This window comes from Balaenoptera physalus (genome assembly GCF_965194825.1).
Source record: "Balaenoptera physalus genome assembly, chromosome: 14".
NCBI lineage: Eukaryota > Metazoa > Chordata > Mammalia > Artiodactyla > Balaenopteridae > Balaenoptera > Balaenoptera physalus.
In genome coordinates, this window is record NC_138893.1 from 68283417 (window position 1) to 68298737 (window position 15321).

At 42.3% G+C, this 15321-nt stretch overlaps 1 protein-coding gene across 4 annotated transcripts in view; it reads left to right on the forward strand.

The window, feature by feature from the left end:
- The first annotated feature begins 9400 nt into the window (after window positions 1-9400).
- UBE2D1 (ubiquitin conjugating enzyme E2 D1) overlaps window positions 9401-15321 on the forward strand; it is a 35770-nt gene continuing 29849 nt past the window's right edge. For 2 of the 4 annotated variants that reach the window (XM_082423957.1, XM_082423960.1), the window contains exon 1: window positions 9408-9632. In XM_082423957.1, the coding sequence (XP_082280083.1) occupies window positions 9609-9632 (24 nt within the window). In that variant the 5' untranslated portion in view covers window positions 9408-9608. Of the gene's footprint in view, window positions 9633-15321 lie in introns of all 4 variants that reach the window. The other 2 variants (XM_082423958.1, XM_082423959.1) reach the window with 2 other exon arrangements.

A 15321-nucleotide genomic window follows, 5' to 3' on the forward strand; every position in this document is an offset into this window, starting at 1 on the left:
CTGCCGCAACTAAGACCCGGTGCAGCCAAATAAATATATAAATATTTTTTAAAATTTAAAAATAAAATAAAATAAAATGTACATCTCAGTGATTTTTAGTGAATTTACTGACTACAACCATCACCACCACCCAGTTTTAGAACATTTCTTTCACCCACAAAAGTTCCTTTATGCTTATTGACAGTTCATCTCCACTTGCATTCCACAGCCTAGGCAACCACTGATCTGCTTTATTTGGTCTTTATAAATTTACCTTTGTTGGACATTTCATATGAATGGAATCATGCAATATGTAGGTCTTTTGCATATGGCTTTTTTCACTTCACATAATGTTTTTGACGTTTAGCCATTTTGTAGCATGTCAGTAGTTTGTTCCTTTTTATTGCCTAATAATATTCCATTGTATGAATCTACCACACTTAATTTATCTATTCACTAGCTGATGGACATTTGAACTGTGTCCATTTTTTTGGCCATTATGAATAATGCTTTTATGTACACGTCTTTTTGGACATACGTTTTCTTTCTCCTGGGTAGATTCCTAAGTGTGAAATTGCTGGGTCATATGGTAAAGTTTATGCTTTTGTTAAGAAACTGCCAATATATTTTTCCAAAGTGGCTGTACCATTTTACGTTCCCACCAGCACTGTGTAAGAGTTCCAGTTTGTCCCCACCATCTCTAACACCTGTCTTTTTTAATAAGACTTTTAAAAAAATTGTGGTTAAAAAAACACATAAAACTTATCATCTTAACTATTTCTAAGAGTACAGTTCAGTAGTGTTAAGTATATTCACATCATTGTGCTCTATACTCATTAAACCAGGTGTCCCCAACCTGGTCCGCGGCCTGTTAGGAACTGGGCGAACAGCAGGAGGTGAGTGGCGGGCAAGGGAGCAAAGCTTCATCTGCGGCTCCCCATCGCTCGCATTACAGCCTGAACCATCCCCCGTCCCCTGCCACCGTCTGTGGAAAAATTGTCTTCCACAAAACCAGTCCCTGGTGCCAAAAAGGTTGGGGACCGCTGCGTTAAACAACAACTCCCCATTCCCCCCGCCTCCTAGGCGCCGTATCCCCAGGAAACCACTATTCTACTTTCTGTTTCTATGAAATTGATACCTCATATAAGTGGAATCACTAGTATTTGTCTTTTTGTGACTGGCTTATTTCACTTAGCATAATGTCCTCAAGATTCTTCCATGTGTCAGGATTTCCTTCTTTTTTAAGGTTGAAGGCATGGATTTTTTTTTTTTAACATCTTTATTGGAGTATAATTGCTTTACAATGGTGTGTTAGTTTCTGCTTTATAACAAACTGAATCAGCTATACATATACATATATTCCCATATCTCCTCCCTTTCACGTCTCCCTCCCACCCTCCCTATCCCACGCCTCTAGGTGGACACAAAGCACCGAGCTGATCTCCCTGTGCTATGTGGCTGCTTCCCACTAGCTATCTATTTTACATTTGGCAGTCTATATATGTCCAGAAGGCATGGATTTTTAAAGGCTAAGGGGTGCTACATTTATCAACCTTAGGGTTAAGCAAAGTCTCTCTTGCAGTCCTAGGTGCAGGGGAGGGAAGGAAAAAGAGAAGGAAGAGGAAGGAAGATAGGAGAAATATATTGTGGAGGAAGGTTTCTGAAAAGGAGAAAGAAGTACAGAAAGGAATTAGGAATACACACTTTATCACGTTTTGCCCAGGGTGAGCCCAACCACCAAACTCCCCTGGGCAGTCAGAAGTAATAGCCTTTCTGCCTTTCACAAGGCAGAAGCATATATACATATATATACATATACATATATATATATATATATATATATATATATACACACACACACACACACACACACACACACATACATTTATACATACACATATATATATACATATATATATATGTATATATATATGGTCTTCTTGGACAGACTGATTTTTGGAGTCCCTGCAGCTTTAAATTGATTATGCAGTTGGCTCTGCATTCACTGCCCATAATTAGATCCTGCTAGGCTTTGCAGAAAAGCACATCCAGCCATGATTCATGGCACTTGGGAATGAGTTTGTTTGTTGAAAGGCTGTATCATGTAGACTTGTTCAACAACTTTTAAAGCATTAACATGCTTAATATTGTTTAAACTGGGGAGCAAAATTACTAACATCCCTCTTTCTCAGTAAATTGTCATATACTGTCCTGGATTACTTAGAGAATTTACAGAGCGGGGTAGTCATTTATTGCCTCTAAAGAATAGTCTTTACTATTACATGGTAATATCAAATGGAAAATGTGCAACTGTTGTAAAATAGAGCAAAAATTCTCAGAGCAATGAAGCATGGGGGTGGAGTTGAAAGGCTCCATCCAGAATATTTATATCATAGCCTAATATGACAAGTCATATCAAAGAATGAAGGAACTAAGTTTCTGAAAATACTTGTGGAGAAGCAAGAGATTTCCTGGCATAGGAGAAAACGGTTAAATGGAATTGAGAAAAAAAAACAAAGAGAGATCTGAGAAGGAAGAACTCTGCAAAAGAATAGAACACATCTAATCAGGGAATAAAATTCTCTCTACATATAGCTTTCTGCTCTAGGACTATCACTGCCTTAATCTTTTTTTTTTTTTTTTAATATTTATTTATTTATTTACTTACTTGGCTGCACCAGCTCTTAGTTGCGGCACCCGGGATCTTTTTAGTTGCAGCATGTGGGATCTAGTTCCCTGACCAGGGATCGAACCGTGGCCCCCTGCATTGGGAGCACGGAGTCTTAGCCGCTGGACCACCAGGGAAGTCCCTGATGTAATCTTTTTTACATTAAAAGTTTGAACCGAGTTGATTAGTGACATTTTCTTTTTTTTTTTTTTTTAAACATCTTTATTGAAGTATAATTGCCTTACAATGGTGTGTTAGCTTCTGCTTTATAACAAAGTGAATCAGTTATACATATACAATATGTTCCCATATCTCTTCCCTCTTGCATCTCCCTCCCTCCCACCGTCCCCATCCCACCCCTCTAGGTGGTCACAAAGCACCGAGCTGATCTCCCTGTGCTATGCGGCTGCTTCCCACTAGCTATCTGTTTTACATTTGGTAGTGTATATATGTCCATGACACTCTCTTACCCTGTCACATCTCACCCCACCCCCTCCCCATATCCTCAAGTCCATTCTCTAGTAGGTCTGTGTCTTTATTCCCGTCTTGCCACTAGGTTCTTCATGGCCTTTTTTTTTTTCCCTTAGATTCTGTATATATGTGTTAGCATACTGTATTTGTTTTTCTCTTTCTGACTTACTTCACTCTGTATGACAGACTCTAACTCCATCCACCTCACTACAAATACCTCCATTTCATTTCTTTTTATGGCTGAGTAATATTCCCTTGTATATATGTGCCACATCTTCTTTATCCATTCATCTGTCGATGGACATTTAGGTTGCTTCCATGTCCTGGCTATTGTAAATAGAGCTGCAATGAACATTTTGGTACATGACTCTTTTTGAACTATGGTTTTCTCAGGGTATATGCCCAGTAGTGGGATTGCTGGGTCGTATGGTAGTTCTATTTGTAGTTTTTTAAGGAACCTCCATACTGTTCTCTATAGTGGCTGTATCAATTTACATTCCCACCAACAGTGCAAGAGTGTTCCCTTTCCTCCACACCCTCTCCAGCATTTATTGTTTCTAGATTTTTTGATGATGGCCATTCTGATCGGTGTGAGATGATATCTCATTGTAGTTTTGATTTGCATTTCTCTAATGATTAATGATGATGAGCATTCTTTCATGTGTCTGTTGGCAATCTGTATATCTTCTTTGGAGAAATGTCTATTTAGGTCTTCTGCCCATTTTTGGATTGGGTTGTTCGTTTTTTTGTTATTGAACTGCATGAGCTGCTTGTAAATCTTGGAGATTAATCCTTTGACAGTTGCTTCATTTGCAAATATTTTCTCCCATTCTGATGGTTGTCTTTTGGTCTTGTTTATGGTTTCCTTTGCTGTGCAAAAGCTTTTAAGTTTCATTAGGTCCCATTTGTTTATTTGTGTTCTTATTTCCATTTCTCTGGGAGCTGGGTCACAAAGAATCATGCTGTGATGTATGTCATAGAGTGTTCTGCCTATGTTTTCCTCTAAGAGTTTGATAGTGAGTGACATTTTCTTATAGAGATATTTTTTTCATTTTAGAGAAGAAAACATGAGGGGAGACTGCTGTATTGTCATTGTTGCTTCTTTAAAAAAATTTTATACAAACGAATTCATGTATATTTATATAATTTATCACAACATTTTCTAAATGAGGGCCAAGTCAGTGATTTTCAAGTACTAGAAACCATTCTTCTAACAAACTCTAAAGTAGAATCCAAACAATAGCAGCTAACATTTTTCTGAAAAGCGCCATGATCCCCTCACTGAGCTAAGCGCATCCGTGCATTACCTCATTTCATTGTATGAGGTAGGTGTTATTAAACCAACTTTTATATGAGGAAACTTACCCAAGTCCACTCAAGACAGTTTAGAAAAACAGATACATACTGAACTGCTCCAATTACTTTTGGGCGTGAGAGGCGCCAGGCCTGGAGCCTCAACCACTCATCTGCCCTCACCCCTTTCTCGTCCTACCTTCCACAATCCCAGTCCAAACTTCTGGGACTTCAGTGAAACACCACTCCGCCTCAGACTGGACTGTCAGGGGCTTGTCTGCTGGGCACTGTGCTAAAGAATGAGGTGACTCAGTTGCTCTGTTTAAGAAGAGTTCTAGCTACCCAGATGTGGTTAATTTTATGTGTCCACTTGACTGGGCTAATGGAGGCCCAGATAGCTGGGTGTGTGTGTGGCAGTGACCACTAGACTGAGTAAAGAAGATCCGCCCTCCCCAGTGTGGGCGGGTGTCATCCAATCCGTTGAGGGCCCAAATAGAACGAAAAGGCTGAGGAAGGGCAAATTCTCTCCCTCTCTTCTTGAGCTTGGATGTCCATTTTCTCCTGCCCTTGGACATAGGAGGACACAGGAGCCCCGGGTTTGGGGGCCTTGAGACTCCAGGACTTATACCAGCATCCCCCTCTTTCCCTCCTCTTTCTCAGGCCTTTGGCCTCAGACTGGAAGTTACATCATAAGCTTCCCTAGTTTTCAGACCTTCGGACTTGGACTGACTGTCATCACTGGCTTTCCTGGTTCTCCAGCTTGCAGGCGTCATATCATGGCATATTTCAGCCTCCGTAATCATGTAAGCCAATCCTCATAATAATCCCCTCCTACGTATCTATGTACTGTATACCCTATTGGTTCTGTTTCTCTGGAGAGTCCTACCTAATACACCAGGGCTGCTCAAAACTTTATTAAAATAGATTATGACTGGAACCACAGAAGTCGTTTCCTTCTCATACCTCATCAAACAAACAGAAACCAAAAAATGTTCAAACATTCTGCTTGCTGTTCAGTGCTCGAAATTGGTTTTAATTAACCGTTTAAAAAATAGGCTACAAAATAGAAACACTTTTGAAGGAAATGTAGGTCCTAGAAGGGTGCACGTAACAGAAAACACCCTTAAAGGAAGTACGTCCTGAAAAGTTTATGGTTGGCTTCACAACCTTCGAGGCTGTCTGCTCTGTGCCCTTCTTAAACCATGGTTCTGGCCTAGTTTCAAGCAGAAGCTACCTCAACACTGGGTTCTAACCCTATGGAGATTTACTTGGGGACAAGGAAATTCATGCTTCAAACACAGGTCCCAGCCTGGGAATGGTCCCCTTGAATCTTCTGGCCTGTAGCTGGACAGAGTTAGGGGGGGAGGGGGGGAGCCAACAAGCCAGACAGCTATTCTGGAAATACTTTAAAAGGAAGAATGCTTGAACTACATGTGTGCCAAACACCTGTTCTGAGCCGTCCCAACTCTCCTGACTGGGTTTCGCCTCCTGGTGATTCTGGTTTTACAGTTATGGGACAATAGAATCAAAGGGGAAAAGGCCCTCCTGTATCTGAAGACCATGGTGGCCTATATGCCCAGAACTGTCCCAGGACAAATGAGAGCTCTCATCAGCCCCAAAAAGCACCCACAGGTCAAAAGAACTGGGAGCATTTGAGTGGGGAGGCCCTCTACGAAGGCTTTTGACAGCACAGCCACAAAGAGGCACAAAGAGAAAACCAAGAGGAGCTCTTATATTTGCAAAGACAAACATGTTTGCATAGAGAACAGGTGGAAGAGAAGCAAAACTGGTTATCAGCAACTGTTCCCAGCAGTACCTGAGAAACAGGTAACTTCTGTTCCAGAGAGAGCAGAGCTGGTGGTGGTATTCCTAGCAGGGCGGCCACTCTGCTCTCCTCACTCAGCCAGGGCCAAGTTCAGCCACTACAGACTCCAGAGTCCTGACACATGCCCTGCTCCATCATGCCACACTCACTAGGAATGCCCGAATCTTTTCATCGAACCCTTCCTTTTCACTCTACTCTGAAAATTTCTGGCCAGATCAGTGTGTCAGTTTCTCCAGGGTCTTCATAAACTGTCCAGATGGTTGCTTTGCGTCTGTCAAAGACTCAGCACACTCCACCTGGTCCCAAGAAGCTCTTCAGTCACCTCTTTCACTTGGTCAGCGAACCTCTCCAGAGACTTCTCCAAATGTCTTAATTCCTTAATTCAACTTCTTCCCCTGGACCATTCTTTTTCCCGATTAACATCATCCAGCAACCACTCTGTATTCCAAGTGCTGAGAATGGCTGCTCCATATCCTTAAATATGAGTTTCTGAAAGAAGCGCAATCCCTCTCATAAAGTCTGTATCATTTGAGTTGGGTTTGTCAGGCGCAGGGTGGGAGGTCGTTCTATGCAGAGAGAATGCATTGTGCAAAGACACGTGACATTAATTAACTATAATGTGTGAGCTAAAGACGGAAAGGAGGCATTTAGGGACAAATTGGGATGGGTATTTTGCAGTAAGCTGAGGCATTGGACTTCCATGATACAAACCAATAGAGGTTTTTAAGCAATGGAGTGATTTGACTACTGCGTCTTTTAGCAGTATGTAGGATAACCTGGAAGAGGGAGAAATTAATGCCAGTGTCCTGGCCTTTTGAATGAAATTGCCCTGATTGTAGCCTCTGCGTAAGTTGTGTGTTTTTGTTATCTACGGAGTGATGATGGACTGTCCTATCAGGACTGTCCACTTAATGACCCTGGAGGTTTTTTCTGGGCTTCCTGGTAATGAGCTACCTGCAGCTAGTGCTTCCCCGTAGTGGGAGCAGCTTAGCATGGCCTCACTTCCTACATGATACTATTCAAATGCTATCAGCTTGGGAATGCAACTCCCCAAAGCAGCTGATGCCCAAGCTCAGATTATTTCTCCCCTATTTACAAGGACACTCTCATGCTTGCCTTATAAAAAGGAAGAGCAATGTTTGGGGTAGGGCCCCACTTTCTAGAGCACAAAGATGGTGCATCAAGCTAGCCCCAATACACCTCTCTACAGGATGATATGACCTTGCTGGTGTGTTTCAGAAACCTCTTTGCCCCAAAGTACTTCAAAATTCCCACAGCTGATTTGACCATGGGTGGCCAACTAACCCAAGTCAATCTATATATACTTTGCTAACTAGCTGAAAATGTATAGCCTGGAGTAAAAAGACGAGTTGTGTCAATGGAATTCTTCCTTTTAGGGAGATAAATAGGGAGTACCAAAAGGCTTGGCCATTTAGCAGCAGAGCAGTTGCTTGAAGAGTGTCAAAAAGTGGGCTAAGGGTGGTGGGAGCTCATGCCTTGTACAAGAGAAGTTAAGGGGGAGCTGGAAAAAGGAGGGCAGGCCAGCGTGCAGAGAGAAGCAAGACCTTAGGACAAGGAAAGTAAGAGAGTAGCCAGGCTCCAGACCAGTTTTAGTTTTTATGTTTATTTTGGGTGGGAGGGCGGGGAGGGGGAATGACAGGCTTCTAAGTTAAGTTTCAGATTCCATTAATTATTTCTATCATTCTTTCACGATCCTATTTCCCTAGACATTTTCTTTTAAGTTACATGAATGGATTTTTGCTCCTTGCTCTTTGTAAGCCTTTAGAATGCTATGGTAGCTATTGTTCTGGACTTCCTGAAACGCTTTCCTCCAACCCTCACCTGGTAACACATTCTGATTCCTGGCCACAGGGGAGGAAGGTGCACATGTCCAGTAGACTTTTGGACATAAAAGGCTGAAACTGGGGTGACCGTTTGGTTGGAAAGACAGATTTTAAAGGCATCATCATATAGATAAAAACAAATAAGGAAATAATTGTTATACAGGACTTTCAGCATATTAGGTACTGTGTTTGGCACATTACATTAATATCAGTTAATTCTTACAATAACATATCTAGAGACTATTATCGCTTTGGACATGAGGAAACTGAGGCTTAGAGAGTTTAAGTAGCTACACGGTCACACAGTGGTAGGGGTCAGAGTTGGGATTCCATTCCAGGATAGGGGGTCAATCTACAAAGCCCAAGCTCCTCCAGCCATGCTGGGTGACCTCCCAGGACATGGGAGGACACGAAGTCTACTTTCTAGGAAGATAGTGATGGTGAGAGATCAGGGATTGGAACTCCAGGGCACTCTTAACTCTTGAGAAGAGGAGCTGGTAACAGAAAAGGGTAAGTCAGAGAAGTAGAAGAGCCAACCACCCTGGTGCTCCGGAAGCGGGAGGCGGTGAGCGTTTTGAAAAGCGAAAGGGTAGCCAGCAGTCAAATGGGTCAGAAACATCACAGAGGAAAAGGAGTGAATTGGATTCGGGAATTAGAAGCTCAAGCTCAACTTTGGTGAAAACCGAATTCTGCTGCTGAAAGCAGAAGGCAAGTTTTAGTGAGCACACAAGTTCATAAGAATTGGGGGAGTGAGGAGTGCGAGTAGACTATGTGGATTGAGCAGGTATTGTACTGCCAACGGAAAAGAAGGAGCCAAGAGTGAGGACGAAACTCAGAATTCGGAGTTCCAAGGAGGAGCAGACATGAGAGATTAGCATCGGACAGAAGAGGCGCCTTTCGAAACAGGAACTAAGGAGGTAAGTAAGGCGTCATAACTGGAATAAATCTGTGCATGTGTGAGAAATTTAGGCAATTCATATATTTGCGAACAGTGAAATCTGTAAAGGTAAAAATAACAAGACGAGCTGTAGCACATATTCGAATCCGGCACATGTTTTTCGAGCTAATTTGTTATCCTCATTTTACAGATTGGGAACTCCAGGTTCAGTACCTTGATCAAAATCCAATTGCAGGGACCAACTCCAGAGCCGGCAGCTCTGAGCCCAGGCTGTGGGTCGAGGTCAGCGGTGAGTAACCAGCCCGGCCCGGGGCGGCGGCCGAGCAGGGAGCAGAAACTACACTTCCCAATGTGCCCGGCGGGGCGGGGCGGGCGCAGGCTCCTTCCCAGAAGCAAAAGCGGAAACAAAAGAGTCTCGCCGGCGTCCCCGCCCGCACACTCGTGCACACTCGCGCTCGGGCGCCCTAGGAACAGGCACCGGCGCCCGGAGCGAGCCAGAGAGCGGCGAGCCGGGGATCCACCCGGCTGAGCCAGCCGAGGAGCCGGCGAGCCGAGCCCGCGACGACCCCACGCCCCCAAGCCCCGCAGCCGCCCCCAGCCGGCCGGTATCCCCGCCGCCCTCCCTGACCCATGGCGCTGAAGCGGATTCAGAAAGTGAGTGCCGGGGCCAGGCCTGGGGCGGTGGGGCGGTGGGGCGGTGGGGCGGGCTTCGGCCCCCTGCCCACGCTGACCCCGGCGGTGGCCCCGAGAGACGCGCCGGGAGAGAACGTGAAGGGAGGATGGGCCGGGGCGGGGACCGGGGGCCGGAGACGCCGGCGGGGCCAGCGGGCACTCGACAGGTGAGGTGGGAGCAGCGGTAGGTCCCGTGTGCTGGAGGTGCGTGGAGGCAGGGGGCCCGCTGTGCGCTCGCGCCGGAGCTGAGCCCGGAGCCCGGGCTGGAGAGCCTCCTTGGTCTCCAGACCTTCCCGCAGTCTGTGCTGCTCGGTCACTGCTGGATTTTGCCCTACACCCGGCTAGTTTTGGCCCTTGTCATGCTGCTTTCTCCACGCTGTTTCTTAAGCCCATCCTCTTTATGTGCTTGCCTCCCCGGGCTCCCGGGAGGGCCTGGGCCTGCAGCCTTACTCCGCGGAGCTGTTGGGTTTGTTCTTTCTCTCCTCTGCGGTTGGCTGTTGCTCAGATGCCCGAATGGGGTGGAAAAGCTCTTTTGGGGCCGAGAAACCTCCTGCCCCTTCTATTTTGGTGCCTCTCCTGCTGCCACTTTAGGTCACATAGCTGTAGTGAAAACATAGTTGCTGATACACAACAAGATGACCTCCTGGCTGTGATTCATCGTGAGTCAAGCCAAGCAGGTTTTTTTTACCCTCGTGATAAACTTATATGTAAAGTTTGAGACACAACAGAAACTGCCACAAATTAAATTGTTTGATGCTTTGACACATGGCTATAGAATGAGGAAGAAATGTGTATGTTCATTAAACAAATATTTGTCCATCCCAACTCAGTGTTAGGAATTATCTTCTCTTGCATAATGTTTATTGCTACCGTCTCTAATGTGAACATCTTACAAAACTGAGGTTGGGGCATTTTCTTTCTCTTCACTTTTATTTCTTTTTGGGTTATCTCGTCTGTTCACTGACACAAGTTTTAGGTTTTTACTGTTATGGTTCATGTGGAGAACACTGAGAATTTGTTTTTTTTAATGGGTAGTGCGTTCGGCAAGTTAAGCCAACAATGGACAGCATGTTTTGCAAAGAATTTCAAAAGAAATCCTACCAAAAATTTGTGTCAACTTTTTCAGGCATGAATCGATACAGCAGTGATAGAGATGTATACATTGTATTCTCAGTTACCCTTGGTGTCATCTTCTGGTACAGAGGACAGCAACTTTCAGACCCAGCCAGTTTGTCAGGGGTGGGGGAGAGGTCAAATACTAAATCTGTGAAATACTGTTATTTTTTTGTGCCTTTTAAGGTTCCTCTCACTACAATACACATAGCTAATCATCAGCATTTATTGATTAATGTGTTTTCTGATTTGAAGATAATGCAATTACACATTTTTTTCATGTAGATAATTCTAATTTTGAAGCCACACGCAGCATCTTTGCCATGCCTTGTGTACTTATTAATGATGATGTAATATTGGCTCACATTTGAGGTAAACACACATTTTTCCAAGGAAGTCTTAAGATTCCATTTCCTTCTTCCCTAGTTGTGAGAATTTTTCACAAGACTTTGCACATCCAGTAGCTTTTAAATAGCGTAGAATTTGTCCACAGTAAGTAGGCATTCAAAGAAAATTGACACTGTTTGTAAATATACTGGGCAATTATCAATCACCATGCTAAGCCAATATATTTGGCTTATATTTATAATATGGCATATATGCAAATCATATTTTTAGTAGCTATTAGTTATTATTAGTTTATAACAGAGTTATCTGTAAAAAAATAAATAAAGAAATTTGGGATCACATAATATCTCATCTCTATATATCAATCTTTGGGTTTTCTTCTCTGTTATCAGAAAAGTTGACTTGTAAAAATCTCTTTTCCAGCCATTCTTTCAACTTCAGGAGGTATTTTATTTGATTCCTCACTTTTCCTCTTTCTTTACCTACCTCCTTGACTAGAAGCAAATTCCAGGGGAGCTGTGCTGTTTGCCATATGAACAGTTAAGTTACAAAGCTGTCTTTGATATCATCAGTTTACAGATTCTTTTTGAATCTTGCATGCTTCAACAAAAGAATACGCGTTATTAACTTTTGGCCTTTCTTTTAAAATGTATTAAAGTAACACTGTCAGGTACCTTCCATGTCATTGGGTTGTGATTTTCCTATACTTACAGTGGCAAGCTTTAGAACTGTGCAGAACCTTAAAGAACTCTGCAGGAGTGGAGTGGGGTAGAGGGCAAGGGAATAGCTTATAGGCAGTGGTCTCCAACCTTTTTGGCACCAGGGACCGGTTTCGTGGAAGACAATTTTTCCATGGGGGGGGTGGTAATGCGAGCGATGGGGGGGATGGTTCAGGCTGTAATGTGAGCAATGGGGAGTGGCAGATGAAGCTTCGTTCGCTGGCCCACTGCTCACCTCCTGCTGTGCGGCCCGGTTCTTAACAGGCCACGGACTAGTATCCGGTCCGCGCCTGGGGACTCCTGTTATAAGGTAGTGTATCAGAATCACCTGTGGGACATTTTCAGACTGTCCCCACTGCTGTAAATGGAGAGATGTTGAATCCCTCAGATGCGCTGGGGTAGAAAGAAGGTTGTGAACCACTGACTGACATTCTAGTCTACTCTCCTTATTAGAGAAGGAGCTTGAGGTTTGGAGTGGAGTGCTTTGTCCAGGTTAATCTCTTAGGAAGTGATTTGGCATGTTTTTAAAAGTTCACAACTTCACTTCATCTGAAAAGATTAAAGATAGTTGAATTAAAATTGTATGATATACAAAGCATGTGGATATGAGTGCTCAAAATATATTTGTATGCTAGAGTATGCTAAATGATTTAATACTCTGATTTAGACATCCAATGCCAGTTTTGCATTTCGGCTCATAAATTTACACACCCATGCCCTATTTTTAGACACAATGGAAGGTGTTGTCACAGTCACCTGAATCACTAAAGGGAAAAAATTTGAACAAAGTCTGAGGAAAGATCCCTAAAACATGTCTGAAAAAAGAGGGCAGTTTTTCAGCTGGACATTTATTATTTTCTAGAATTAATTTTGAAGTGTTTATTCTATGAATACTATTTTCATACCTTGGTAAACTTTTTTTGGAAATCATTTTTTTTAATTAATTAATTTATTTTTGGCTGCATTGGCTCTTCATTGCTGCGCGCGGGCTTTCTCTAGTTGCGGGGAGCGGGGGCTACTCTTTGTTGGGTGCGTGGCCTTCTCACTGTAGTGGCTTCTCTTGTTGTGGAGCACGGGGCTCTAGGCGCATGGGCTTAAGTAGTCGTGGCTCGCAGGCTCTAGAGCGCAGGCTCAGTAGTTGTGGCACACGGGCTTAGTTGCTCCGTGGCATGTGGGATCTTCCCGGACCAGGGCTCAAACCCATGTCCCCTGCGTTGGCAGGCAGATTCTTAACCACTGCGCCATCAGGGAAGTCCCTGGAAATAATTTTTTTTAATTATAAATGTTATATCACAATACTGAATGTCTTGAAAACCAGAAAGGGGAAAAAAAAAAAAAAGGAAATTCTAACACAGTTATCATCTTAGTATATTTCCCTCTAGATTTTTGTTTTGCAAATATAGCAACACAGATGACTATTCCTCAGTGTATAGTTCTGCCGCCAAAATGGAATATTTGTATTTTTAATAGTCAATTTAACTTAAAATGTATATATAAATATAAATTAAAATACTTTATAAGTATTCTGAACTGTTGAATTTTTTGATTTGTACACTTCCACATTAAACTGTTTTATGTCAGTCTAGAAAACCTTAGGATACTTCAAAAAAACAAACAGAAAAAAACCCCCAGCCCTTTGTGGATGGAGCATCAAATGGGAGAAGAAGCTCTGGTTTCTGTTCCTGGCTCTGTGACTTACCAGCTTGTTTCCCTATCCATACAATGATGCTGCTGATAAGTACAACCAGCATGTATAATATATAATGGTTCCTCTGCGCTAGATACTGTATTAAGTGCTTGACATATATTAATTGATTTAATCATTAGTGGGCCCAAGAGGTAGAAACGATTATTATCCCCATTTTACAGATGATAAAACTAAGGCATAAAGATGTTGAGTAATGTACTCAGAATCACATTCTGTAATTGTAAGTGGCAGCACTAAGAGTCCAAACCAGACAGTTGGCTCCAGAGTCCCTGCTTTTAACTATTTCAGTATATGCAGGTGGACTCACATCTTCTATCTATTGTACTTAAACTGAAGGACATAGAGTCAAATGAGCTTATGGATGTAAATGTTTTGCAAACTGGAATATTCTGTACAAATGTAATGTGGTATTATAATTAAGACCTTGGCATATTTAATCATTTTCACTGATGCATCACTCAGCTTGTTGATTATGCATAAGTTTTTGCTCTGAGGTAACGTGCACTACACCGGTTAACATGGTAAAAGAATAATATAACTTTGTTCATCTTTATTCCATCACTTAAAATGTTTCTCCTCCAAAAGGATTTAGAAAAATTGGTGTAATTCATAAATGTTCTGTCAAAAGTATCATTTCATTGTGAGGTTTTCATTTGAGAAGATGGTTTACGAATTGATCTAGCTATTTAGTTCCTATAATGGCTTTGAATAGTAGTCAGCAGTTCAGATTACACAGATATATTAGAAAGACTTTCAGATTACAAGATTAAGTCTAAGACTCCAGGTTCCTTCAGTAAAAAAGGATATGACTTCTAAAAAAATTTTAAAAAGAAAGAACACACTATTCATGCTTCTTGGTAGATAAATGGTTTGCCTTGAGATGAAAGGAAGAAAGTGTTCTTTTTCTAAAAAGCCACTGTATGCATTTTTCTGCTTTTAAATCTTTGTAATTAAGTTCAATCTTCCTTTTGCCGCCAGAATCATATATTTTTCTTCCTTTATCACAACAAAGGTGTAAAAAGATTAGATAACCTATCCTAGTTTAAAAGTTCTGAGGTTCCTTCTCTGTGGAAATAAATAACATAGATCTAATAAGTCTGTTTATGCCTGTTTTAGGAAGCCAGGCACATGTTATAAAAACCAAACCTAGCAGAATGTGGGATCGCTTCCAGCAAAGCAGAATAGCATCTTTATTCATTTTAGTTCCCTGAAATACATGTAGGAAACATATTTAATGAGCACCGCTAATCAAAATGATCAGCCTAATACTTTCCATCAAACTGAGTTAATGGTTGTCTGTAATGTATTAGCTCCCCCCACCCCTTTTTTAAAAACTGGGTAAACTGATGCTATGTGTAATTAAAAAATTAAGTATTGAGATACTTGTCCTCTCTGTTCTTAACCCTGTATGCTGGATTTAAAAATACTGGAATATATAATATAACCCAGATTTGCAGGGTTTCAGGATTGGAGGGATCCGCAGATCACCTCAGAACAAATGAAGGCCAAACAGTTTCTGATACTGGCCTGTTTTGGTCTAGATGGCCTCTGAGAAGCTGAGGGTTTTTTTCTGCATTTAATTTGGTCTTGGGATGAACCTGTGAAGGTTCAGTTACATACATCAGACAGTAGTAAGAGGCTCCTATGTTCCAGGAGTTGTCCGTAGTATGGGGAGGAAACCATCCTGAAAAACTCCATCTAGCACTGCCTGTTGGATCACACCATGCTCTGCAGCTTCCTGTCTTTCCTCTTTCTGCATGTTTCCCCCACTGTTCTCTATATT